The sequence below is a fragment of the Grammomys surdaster genome, unplaced genomic scaffold (genome assembly GCF_004785775.1).
Source record: "Grammomys surdaster isolate TR1022 unplaced genomic scaffold, NIH_TR_1.0 124976, whole genome shotgun sequence".
Taxonomy (NCBI): Eukaryota; Metazoa; Chordata; class Mammalia; order Rodentia; family Muridae; genus Grammomys; species Grammomys surdaster.
The window spans coordinates 623762-637153 of NW_021619904.1; the positions used below are offsets into that span (position 1 = coordinate 623762).

Genomic DNA, 13392 nt, shown 5'->3' on the forward strand with positions numbered 1-13392 from the left:
TGCAGAAAAAAACAATGATATATCAAACATTAAGTTAATAGGGTGAAAATGAAATTATTTCATTAAAAGTTCAAAATAAGACAAGGGTGTTCACTTTGTCTCCTCTTGAATTTGTAGCTAGATGCCTGAGACGGGGAAACAAGGGGAAGAGATTCAGGTCAAAAAATTAAAAAAAAAAATCACTGTTGAAATGCCCTAAAATGACCCTAGAAAAATGCCATATACAATGTTTTGCAAGTCTGATATTTCAAATTCAGTAGCATTGCTATAAGGAAAAACTGAATATGCTTTCAAAAGACTTAGGAAACATTCTTTTACTACTGTAGAAATTTAAAAAAATTAGGAATGGCATGAAATAAAATCAAGGAGGCAAAACAGTTTTACAATGATACTTTATGACACTGAAGAAAGGCATTGAAGATAACACTAATGATCAGAAGGTTTCCATTTACATACTAATAGAATCAATATTGTGAAAATTATTATATTACAGAAAGCAATATTCAAATTTAATTCAATCTTCACCAAATACAGCACAATAGAAATTTTAACTGAAATTTAAGAAAGCAATCATAAAATTTACATGGTATTTATAAGAGCCCACACCAACCTAGAAATCAAGCATGGAAAGCACAATACACAAAATATGACAATGCTTACTTTCAAATTATATTCCAGAACAAAATTATTATATTAAGTAACATAAATTGCTGTTAAGTGCCAGAAAATAATGTGTACACCAGTTAAGTAGACATCAGAACACAGAGATAAATCAACACAGAGACAGACATGAAAGCTTTGACAAAAGTGTCAGTAATACATGTTGAAGAAGAGAGTGCCTCTTCAGTACCTGGGACATCAAAATCAAGAAATCACCATAGACAAGAGAAAAACCACACCATTTTCACGTACACTGCAGAAAATAAACTCTAATGCTGATTTGGTGTACAAGACCTAAGATTTACAAGTACTCAAGGCAATGAGGGAGAAAAGGGTTCAAGGATTATAAATAGGCAAGGAATTTCTAAAATAAATTAATTAATTAATTAAAATAAAATAAAAATAAAAAAGCTTCTTTCTCAGGAAAAGTAATGATTAATAATGAAATTAACATGAAAGTACATTCCAGACAAATGTTCCAAGCAGTAAAGAGGCAGCTAACAGAAGGAAAGAAAACTCTGGATCAATATACATTTAGTGGATAATTAGTGCCTAGACTACGAAAACAAGTAAAAGATTACCATGAAGTCATGCAACTAATAAAAGGGAAAACGAACAACCAGTATTCAAAAGAAAAATAGCCAGCAGTATTTGGAAAATATTAACTGTTTTTAGTCATCAGGAACAAAAAGAAACTGATTCTCAGATTCAGCTCACAGCAATCACCATGACCACTATCAGGAAAACAAATGGCAAGAAATTCTGGTGAGGGTGGTGGAGAAAATGAACCTCAAAACTCAGACAAGAATTACTGTTGGATTAAGTTATCATAATTCCAGGTATATACCAAAGACATTAGAGTCACCATACCACAGTGGCACCTACACACTGATATGTATCATTGTGTTATTCATAACAGCCACACTATAAAACCAACCTAGAGATCCATCTCATCTGTGGAAGAAAGAAAAGAAATAAAGAAAAAAAAAGGAAAATATGCTGTGCTTGTACAAAGAAACTGTATTCTTTCACTTGTTTGGTTAAACTAAGGCATTTTTTACTATTTGTGGCTATTGTGGTGTGTTTTCCCCTTATTTCTTTCTGAATCCCCCTATCTTTTATATACAGGAAGACTATTGATTTCTTTGAGCTAATTTTCTATACATCCACTTCCCTGAAATTGTTTTATCAGCTGTAGAAGTTCTCTAGTAAAGTTTTTGATTCGCTTAAGTATACTATCACAACATGCATAAACAGTAATACATTTACTTTTTTCTTTTAAATTTGCAGCATCTAATCTACACTTCCTCCTGTCTTACTGCTCTAACTAGAACTTCAAGTACTGTATTGAGTAGACAGGAAGAGAGTGAGCACCCCTCTCCTTGTCCCTGATTTTGGTGGGATTGTCTCAAGTTTCTCTCCATTTAATTTGGTGCTGGCTATTGGCTTGGTGTATGTTGCTTTTATTATGTTTAGATATGTGCCTTGACTCCCTGATCATTACAAAACTTTTGACATGAAAGAGTGTTGGATTTTCTCAAAGGCTTTTCCAATATCTAATGAGATGATCATGTGATTTTTTTCTTTTGGTTTGTTTATATAGCAGATTCCACAAGAAACTCATATCTCTAAAGAAGGAAACTAGAGAAGGTATCAGAAGATGGGAAGACCTCCCCCACTTATGGATTGGTAATATTAACATAGAGAAAATGTCCATCTTAGCCAAAGCAATCCACAGGTTCAATGCAGTTCCCATCAAAAATTCAACACAGTTTTGTTTTTACAGATATTGAAACAGCGATTCTCAACTTTATATGGAAATACAAAAAAACAGAGAATACTGAAGACAAACAATACTGAACAATAAAATCTTCTGGAGGAATCATCATCCCTGGTCTCAAGCTGTACTACAGAGCAATAGTGACAAAAAAAACTAACAAACAAACAATAATAATAACCTGCATGATATTGCTACAGAAACATCCAAATAATCAATGGAATTTAATCAAAGACCCAGAAATAAACCTACACAACTATAGACAACTATAGACACTTGATTTTTGACAAAGAGGACAAAAAGCATACAATGGAAAAAGAAATCATCTTCAGGAAATAATGCTGGTCTAACTGGAGGTCTGCATGCAGGAGAATGAAAAAAACCATATTTATTACCCTGCAAAAACCTCAATTCCAAGTGGATCAATAACATCAACATAAAACCAGATACACTAAATATAATAGTAGAGAAAATGGGAAATAGGTTTGAATTCATTGGTACAAGGGACAATTTTCTGAACAGAACTGGCACTAAGATCACCAATTAATAAATGTGACCTCATGAAACTGAAAAGCTTCTGTATGGCAAAAGACAATGTCATTAGGACAAAATGGCAGCTTACAGATTTGGAAAAGACCTTCAGCAACCCTTTATCTGACAGACGGCTAATATCCAAAATATATAAATAACTCAAGTAGTTAGACTTCTACAAACCAAGTAACCCAATGAAAAACTGGGGTATAGTGCTAAACAAGGAAATATCTAAAGAGGAATCTCAAAGGGCTTAAAAGCACATAAAGAATTGTCCAACATCCTTAGTTATCAGGGAAATGGAAATCAAAATGAACCTGAGATTCCATCCTATAACAAAAGGCATGGCTAAGATTAAAAAAAAAAAAAAAAAAAAAACCTTAAGTGACAGCACATGCTGGCTAGGTTATGGAGAAAGGGGAACACTCCTCCATTTCTGGTGAGATTGCAAACTTGAACAACTACTCAGGAAATCAATCTGGCTTTTTCTCAGAAAATTGGTAATAGTTCTACCTGACAACCTAGCTATATGATTCATGGACATAAACCCAAAAGATTCTCCATCATGCCACAATGACACATGCCCCTTTATGTTCATAGCAGCCTTATTTATAGTACCTAGAAGCTGGAACAGCCCAGATGCCCCTCATTTGAAGAATGGAAACAGAAAATGTGATTCATTTACACAATGGAATAATACTATTCTGCTATTAAAAACAAGGATGTCATGAATTTTCCAGTCAATTAAATGGAACTAGAAAATATCCTCAATGACGTAACCAAGACCCAAAAAGAAAAGCATGGTAGGTACTGAGACTCAAAAGAAAAAGCATAGTATGTACATACTGGTGAGTAGATACTAGTCATAAAATACAGCATACTCACGATACAGCCCACAGACCCAAAGAACTTAAAGAAGAAGGAAGTTCCAAGTGAGGATGCTTGAATCCAGCTTAATAGGGGAACAAAACATTCATAGGAGGCAGAAAGAGTGAGAGGTCTAGATGGTAGAGGGGATGGAGAAGGTAATAGGAGAACAGGATCAGATGTGGAAAGAGGCAAGAGAGAGGGCCAGAGGGCCAGGAGAATAAGTGAAAATATGCAGCTTACTAGGGTGGAGGTGGGGGAATTGGGAATCTTAGGGTGGGTTAGGCTTCCAGGACTCAGTGTGGGTGACCTTAGCCAAGATGCCTAACAGTGGGGACATGGAAACTGAAACAGTCAGGCATTATCACTCCCAAATAGAGAGATAATGATGCCAACCCACCCACAAAACTTTCCACCCAAAATTTGTCCTGTCTAAAAGGAAATGCTAGGACAAAGATAGAGCTGAAGGAATGGTCAACCAATAACTTGCCCAGCTTGACACCCATCCCATAGGTAAGCACCAGTCCTTGAAACTATTAATAATACTCTGTTACACTTGCATACAGAAGCCTAGCACAGCTGTCCTCTGTGAGGCTTTACCAAGCAGCTGGCTGAAACAAATACAGATACCCACAGCCAACATTGGACAGAGGTTGAGGACTCTCATGGAAGAAATGGCAAGTGGATTGAAGGGCCGGTGGTGGATAGGAATCTCACCAGAAGACCAAAAATGTCACCTAACCTGGATCCCTTGGAGCTCTCAGAGACTGAGCCACAAATCAAAGAACATACACTGGCTACACAGAGGCTCCTGCCATAGATATAGCAGACATGCAACTGAGTCTCCATGTGATCCCCCCAAAACTGGAGTGAGTGGCCCTCCCTAAATCTGTAGCCTGACTCTGGAATCCTTTCTATGACAGGGCTTTCTTTTCTGGCCTCAGTGGGAGATTATGTGACTAATTCTGCAGAATCATGATGCAACAGAGTGGGGGGTATACCTAGAGGATCTGCAACTTCTAAGAGGAGAAGGGGCAGGGTGAAGTGACAGGGATACTGGGAGTTGGGGCAGAATTTAACATGTAAATAAATAAATAAATAAATAAATAAGGAACTATATTTTCTCCTAAAATAATTAATTCATTTGGAAGATAATGGAGTGACTCAGTTATAAAATTACATTAAAAGTTATATTAAAATACAGAAGAGAAGTAATATGAATTTTCTCTCATATAAAAAATTAATATGCTTTGTACTTTTTCAAAATGAAATGTACTACCAGTTAATTTTTACTTTTTCTTATAAGATCATATTTTATTGAAATTATGTTCGCATATTTTATTTACATATTATAGTGAAGTTATACCATTTTATGAGTTGTTCAAATTTCGACTGGTGAGTCCTCAATGGTATTCAGTGTGTACATTGCTCTTTGTGGTATATACTCTAAGTATTGTGTAAAAATAATTTAAGTTTACATTCAAATCAATGAACATTATTTTACTGGACTTATATAGCAATGTGAATATATATTCCAAGGACATTTTCAGATACAAAAGAGAACTGGGCGCTAGAGGCTGATAAGTTGAGTGAGTGCTCAGAAAAACCCTTTCTGTGGAAGTGACAGGGGTAAATGATGACAAAGTCTCTTTCCTACTAATGACAGAGGAAAGAGTTAGAAACCTGAAAGAAACCACAAGATCAAAGACAAATTAGTCCGAGTAATACTGCATTGACTTGTATTAAATTAAAACACAGAAGTAGGAAGCAGGCATGTGAAAAGACTTCTAACTATTTCCATCTCCACTAATGAACTCCTATTTGTGAAGATTTCAGCAGGCACTAACAGAGCAGAAGGAATGATAGCACCGCCAATGGTCAGCTGTACAGCCATTCCCACACGATAACACATCATTTACAGCAGCAAATGACTTGAAGAAATATATAAGTTTCTGCATTTCTATCTAACAACTTTGTTTACAAGAGACTATCAAGAACATAAAGAGGAAAAGAAATGATTGGCCAGTGTGCTGCTTGTTCTCATTTAATCTGACTGTAGAATCATGGTCCTTCTAATGTGTGTTTATAGTGGACTTGTACCTACAACTCCCTGGACATTGAGCTATTTCCCCAGTTTTATAATTGTGACAACATTTAAAAAGAGAAGGGAAGTTCTTACAGGCAGAGTACAGATGTTAGTATAATGTCACAGGAAATACATACACATCTAAAAGAGGACAATAGCTCTGGGTACCATGGTCTGTTTGAAGGAAAAAATAACTACAAAATAAAAAGAAGGATGAGCCAAGAAAAAAGAGCAATGGTCTTGTAAGAAATGGTTGTCAAGGCTTTTTTAATTTATAACAAATGCAAATGGGCATTGACATTTCCTAAGGAGAAGACAGAACATTTCCCAGAAGATTTCAGCATCTCAGAGGGCAGGATGAGGAGGGAAACAGGAGGAGAGAGCATCCAGCATGGCTGAGTCTTCTGAGCATGTGCTTCTCTTGCACCACTTCTCTGAAATCTTCCTCACTCAGGTCAGCAGCAGTCCCCAGACTGTTGGCTACTGCCACAGCAGCCACTGCTGCCACCACTGCTGCCACAGCAGCCACTGCTGCCACCACTGCTGCCACAGCAGCCACTGCTGCCACCACTGCTGCAGCATCCAGAGCTGTGGCGATGGCGACGGAAAGATCTGCGAGGTCTGTGGTGACTCAGGCAGCAGCCTCCACCACCAGAGCTGCAGCAGCCACCAGAGCTGCAGCAGCCACCAGAGCTTGAGCCACAGCAACTCCCAGAACCCAGGCTACAGCAGGAAGACACAGGGGGACACTTGGGAGGACATTTAGGGGGACATTTAGGAGGGCACTTTGGCGTCTGGCACTTGGGAGGGCATTTGGCAGGGGGCTGGCACTGCTGCTGGCTCTGCTGGCAGGACATCTCAGCTGTGGGTGTTCAGGAGCTGTGAGAGAGTCACACACATGTCAGACACCAGACTGTGGCCACTTGACCAATGCTGGCCCCAACCCTGCCCAGAAGTATCACTGATCATCATAGAAACACTATCTATAATCATTTCATTTATAATATTCTCTGGTTGTCACATTCTGTTTATAATGGCGGCTTTGGAACATCAGAAACCTGAGTACATGAGATATGGTTACCTGAAATTCAGCAGGTCTAAATAAATATCTAGTGACATTTAGAAAATATCTGCTATTCTTAGTCCTCACACATGTCAGTACATGTGCTGTTTCAAAGATGACTAATTGTAAAGGAAAGAACAATAAGTTTTTTAAGATGCTTTTAGTTTTTCAGTATTTCATAGGATCTTCTAGGAATTTTAGGGAGTAAGCTCAGCCACTGACAGAAAAATATGTAAACCCTGTTCAGACCTCCATGGGAGCACAAGCTCCTGTTGTGTGGCAAGAGATCAGATGTGTCCAAATCGTCACCTGCTCAGGCTAAGGGTGACAAGCTCAGTGTCATCCTGATGGTGTCCAGTTTATCACAGAAATATGTGAACAGATTCCAGAAGTAGGATTCTCTTTCCCATGCCAAACTGAAATCCTGTTGCTCTTTCCTGACTCTAGCTCTTTGCTGGTAGTGAAGGGAAACTTTTTCTTCAGAAGCCAGTTCCCCCTAGAAACCTGTCCTGATGCATAGTTATTTGTGCTGAATTTCCCATCCTAAGAGGTCCTATACACTGAAGATACTTTGTACTCTCCAGGGCTAGAATACCAGAAGCTTTCCAGTGTCTCTTTATCAAGGCTGTGGCTAGTGCCTGATAATGCTACCCTTGCCTCACTGCTCAGACTTCACCATATTTTATGATCCATCAATATAGCCACAAGGCTGAGGGATCCTTCCCAGTACCATTCCAGTTCCAGTATGGCTCCACTCTTAAAGCCTTTGCCCTTACCTCCAGTGAACACTTACCAAGATAATGGGTAGCACAAGATCTGTGGGTATCTTAGCCAGTGAGTAGATGGAAGTGCTCTGTCCATTGGTCCTTTTATTCTGACCCCGGGCTCTGTCCCAGCCTATGAGACAAGGGCTGGACATGGCACACCCTTCCTTCTGACACCCCCTTAGTCATATGATTAGTGATGACCAGTTGTTTCTCCCATCTTCCTCTATGATGTCCAGGCACTGCACCTATCTTAGAGCATGACTTAGACACGAGGGGAGGAAGTAAATTCCTGGATTCTTAATCCTGGCATTCAATCAGAATATCCACAGTATGAATCAGTCATGTTTCCATCACCTATGCCTCTTTATGCTGGCTTTTATTTTGAGATGTGCACCTTGTACCCCAAGTAGAGCTAACAAAATGTTAAAGCTTCTTGTATGTCTCCTTCCACCCATTCACTTTCCCTCTATCCCTATGTGTGTGTACTTTAGACATCTACATTGCATAATGTAAAACCTTGCACAATGGATCTGCCTCAGCACCATGATATGTTGAGGTGTTGTCCTAAAAGTCAATTTAGTCTATGTTATTTCCCATGTCAACTATTACAATAAAATATTAATGACAATATATATCAGAATATTATGAGAGTAAATGAAATATCAAAACAAGAGTAAGAAATAGTGTCTGGCAGTAGTAGGGGATCATAGGAGAGTGTTTACAAAACATGTGAAACCTGCTACATGTAAGATGAGGATTCTACCATTAAACAGTATAATATGAACTGGATAAATGGCTCAGTGGTGAAAATTGCATACTCCTTTAATAGAGCCCTGAGGTCAGTTCCCAGCATCTGATAGGATGGCTAATGTAACTCCACTTCCAGGGGAAGAAACAATGACCACTGTTCTGACCTCCAAAGGCACAAGGTATCAATGCACATAAATATATAATTAAAATATTAATAATTTTTCAAATGATACTTGAAAGATGGTAGAAATCTTCAGTATATATTATCTGTATGAAAATGTCACAAGAAAACTATTATTTTGTAAAATTAATGTTCATTAATAATATAAAAAGCAGAGCTACCTCCCAGAGTGTAGACCTTCTTATCTTTGTTGTTTGACTCTTCAAATTTAATCTTCATATATATTTTTATATAGGGTACTTCATATTTTCATATGCATCACTGGTTGGGGCTATAATAGTATTATTTTCACTATTTCACTGTTACTAGATATTCTGTAGAAGCCAGCATACTTCTGTCATGGAAAAAGCCAACTATTTCTGGTGACATTACAGTTGGTTAAGAGTTCAGAAGAGAATCAGGAAAGAAGTTCATATGAAATACAAAGAGTGAAGTTCACAGTTGAGACATTGAGGATTGAAGCATACGCTGGGAGACACTGTCAATCTATTCCTATATGTGAAGCAAAATAGTTAATTGGGCCATATCCCCACCTGTAGGGCAGCAAGTGATTTTAAAAGAAGCAGTCATTGAATATACATACAATACATTATTTTAGTTTTAAGAATATAATTTAAAGTATGATTTCTTATGACTTTTTCAGGAACCCATACCCTGCTCTCCCATTCTGTACTCCTCTTCCTTTCCTAATTTGATTCACTCTTTTCCCATTTCTCAGATCAGATCACTTGTCCCCTACTATTTATTCTCTGTTGCACCCCCATACCAGAACCCTAGCAATGGTCCCATTTTACTTTCCAAGTTTCTGAAGTTATTCCACATATGTACTCAGACCTGAAGATTTAGAGCTAGAAGCCTGTGATGAGAGAAAATAAATGATGTTTCTTTGGATCTGAGTTACCACTCTCAGTATGGTCATTCTATTTTCACCCATTTATATATAAAGTTCTTTTTATTTTTCTTTACAACTGTATACTTTTCTGTAGTGTGTGTGTGTTGCTATAGAAAGTTGTTTAATATATACGAATCATGTTTTTATTATCCATTTTTCCACTGAAGGTCATTTCAGTTATTTCTCTTTCCTACCTTTTGTGAATAGAGCAGCAATGAACATGACTCAGCAAGTATCTGTAGAGGAGGATATGAAAGAGAAGCCCTCTTTTGAGTTGTTAATCAGAGTAATTCAAGAAAGTCCTCAAACATTCCAAGCTACTGCTCTAGCCCATGGTTGTCTCCCAGAAGTGAAAATTAAATACCTTCTGCTGAAGATACCATACACTCAGACACAGGGTTCACAGGCCCATGAGCTAGAAATTTTAGGTGAAGATGCCATGCATGCTTCCATAGGAGGGAAGCCACTAATAGTCCTATCCAGCTATGATGTCTATGAAACACAATAACAACCAGCATGGCATGATAACCATAAGAATGCAACCAGCACACACATCTTGGTGGCAAACAAAAGCTCTCTAATTAGACTTAAAATCTGATAGGTAAGGGGAAAATCATGCCTGGTGTTGGAAATCTAGTGAACTACCCCAACTAATGAGGTCATAGATATTGTAGGATGTTCTATAACCAATATTTTATTAATCTAGCACAATCCCTAACTGCATTCTAAACATTTATTCTTATAGCCGCAGATAAGTGTATTTCTCCTATTCATCAATAGATGTAAACCTTTACAGAAAACCACAGCTAAGGTAAATGCAGAGTTGTGGCGCTCAGACCTAACTGATACATCCACAATACTATGGCCATCCCTTAAAGCTCAGGGATCATCGTAAAAATGGGGACAAAAAGATTGTAAGATTCAGAGGAACAGGGGATTAATTGTGCAATTATATCTCCTAAGACTGTCAAAAGATACAGTCAAAAATTCTCACCAACATGACTCTATAAGTATGAGCTGGACAAGAACAACTCCAGACATGCTGACATGAATTGGATAAACCTACTAGACCTCTGTGCTGGACAAAGAACTACAGGCAACTAGGGAATGCTGTTAATGGAAGAAATAGTACTTCCAAGAGAAGAGTATATCAATTTGTTATCTAATACCAAATGGACACCTCTTAAAACATACATAATATTATATAGACTATAGACTTGACATTGACTATAGACTTGTATTTAAGAACAGACATACTCATGTGCACATGTGTGTATATGTGTATATATGAATATGTGTGCATATGTGTATATATGTATAAGTATAATATATGTTTATGTGTATATGTGTATATGTAACAACAATTTTTGAAAACAGAAGCCATGGATTCTCTCTCTCTCTCTCTGTCTTTGGTTTTCATTAGTTTTCTTCATGTGCATAGGCTGTACATGAAGGTACTATTTTGAACTTGTATTTTTAATAAAATTTTAATGGAAATAGTTTGTATTCTCTATAGAATGGCAGAATGGCATGGTGGTAGAAAGTCATACTTTAACATTACTCCAAAGTTAAAAAAAAAAAAGTCAGTGTTGAGTTAGATATTTAAATGAGTGGCACCTGGTCTGTCTGGGGAATCAGGGCCACCATGTTCCCGACTAAGCAAGGCCTGTGGTCACGAGTATTTTCACCCCTGCTTGGCTCAGACCTCCAGCTCAGGTGGCCAGAGACACCAGCCCTGCCACCCACAAGATGCCAGAGCGGGAGATGGCTCTGACAATCTTCCACGGTGTCTCCACAAGGCTGAGCTGAGACCAGACTATCCCTACACAGAGGCCCAGTAGAAAATGAGACACTAATGCTTATTCAAAGGGTTTATATGTTTGGTAATGCTCAATAACAAGACGCCCTCACAATCAGAGGTGTAACCCAATACCCAACCTAGATATATCAACTACCTTTGACTGCTAGACACACACACACACACGTCCGCTTCCACATTCCCCTCTCTATTATCTTCTCTCCCCTAGTTCCTCCTTTTTCTTCTCCTCTTCTTCTCCTTCTCCTCCTCTTCCACTCCTTACTTTTCCCACCTTAGCTCCTCCCAACTTTCAGGAAAAATATCCCGCTACAGGTCAGTGCAGTGTAGACAAAGAAAAGTCAGCTTGAATTAGATGATTGACAAAGCCTCTTCTCCACAAATGCTGATTGACTCTGGAATTGCCAAAATCTTGAAAAACAACACGAAGCTGGGTCACTTGAGAAGGGTAAACTCAAATGAAATGTGGTAGGGTTATGTGGATATTTATAAACATGTATAGAGTCTACATAAAGAGATGTGTACCTCTTTATCGTCTATTTATCATGTTTGTCTGTCTACCATCTTTCTTTTTTCTAAATGCATCTACTCTTTATACATACTCAAATTCCTATATCAAAATATGGCATCCAAATTTCCTTTGTCTATCAATGATTGTTTTGCAATATCAGATAAAATAAAAGATGTTAACACTCCCATAAATCATTAGCAAAGACTTGTCCAGGACTGTATACCACTTAACAGGAGTAAAATCATTATGCTATACAGCTCTTTTTGCTACCTGTTCCTGAAGAAATTCTGACCTGCTCTCAAAACTGTTTTTTAGGGAATGATGAATGCTATTTTTCATACTTCGTGTATAAATCTTCCTTAGGCACACACCATGCCCTTTGGCTTCCAGGATATTGAAGCTGGATTCTACTTTTTTTTTTCTTTCAATCAATTATATTTAATGTAATTATCATGTGATTCTTTGACAACCTTTGTTAGAGTTTGTGAGCTTTTTTCTTATCTTCAGTTGTTGGACACAGCACTATGCATACAGTAGATATTTTATGGTATCTAAGCCTCTCACTACCACCATCACTGATGTCTCAGCACATAAATAGCTATTCCTTATGACTTAAGGTCACCACATGGAAACAAGAACTCTCTGAGACAGACAGAGGCATGTGTTTCAACATAACCTTGAGAGACTTGCCACTGTCGTACCTGGTCTGACATTTGCTCTTCTACATAGGGTGTTCCAAAGTGATTAGTAATAGGGAAGAGATCATGAATTGATTCCTAGTTTCCATGATAGTTCTGTTCTGGTCAACTCCTGACTTCTAGGATGACTAGGATGAAATGAATCTGTTCCATACTTATGCTTCTGTACATGACAACACCTAGTTCCTCAGCTGACGTGAAGGGAATAGGTATGTATGAGTAGTATACCTGCTGAAAGAAGAGTAATGAATATAGCCTTCAAGCCAATATCAACATCTCAATTCACAAGCAGTTGACATTCTTAGAGATTTCAGCTACTGAGTGTTTCCTAAATGTAAAACAAAGGCAAATTTTCTCTATCAAATAGAACATATGAGAGTGCTGGGAGATCTAAGCAAGAAGCAATCCAAATGAGAAAAATTCTTTTGACCAAATACAGGGTTGATATAGACATTTTTGTTGCTTTGTTTTGTTGAACTATTTAACAATTACAAAGACAATATTCTTAAAAATAAATTTATTTTTCAGTTCTTTATATACTTTGTATATTAGCCTTCTATCAAATATATAGTCACTAAAAAAAAAAAAAGATTCTAGTTTGTAGGATGCCATTTTGTCAAAATGATCCTATCCATTACCATCCAGAAGCTTTTCAGTTTCATGAGGTGCCATTTACAAATTGTGAATCTTAGTATCTGTGTTAATGGTGTTCTGTTCAGAAAGTACTTTCCTATAACAAGGCTAGTGACATTCTATCAGATTCAGTATATCTAGTTTTATGCTGAGTTCCTTG

The 13392-nt window shown here is 37.5% G+C and overlaps 1 protein-coding gene across 1 annotated transcript; it reads right to left on the reverse strand.

The window, feature by feature from the left end:
• Positions 1–6172: 6172 nt before the first annotated feature.
• Positions 6173–7831, reverse strand: LOC114636839 (late cornified envelope protein 1F-like). Its single transcript, XM_028784943.1, has 2 exons — positions 7778–7831; positions 6173–6800 (listed from the first exon to the last, which is right to left on the reverse strand). The coding sequence occupies exon 2, from the start codon at positions 6776–6778 to the stop codon at positions 6377–6379; it is 402 nt and encodes a 133-aa protein (XP_028640776.1). The 5' UTR covers positions 6779–6800; positions 7778–7831; the 3' UTR covers positions 6173–6376.
• Between the last annotated feature and the right edge of the window lie 5561 nt (positions 7832–13392).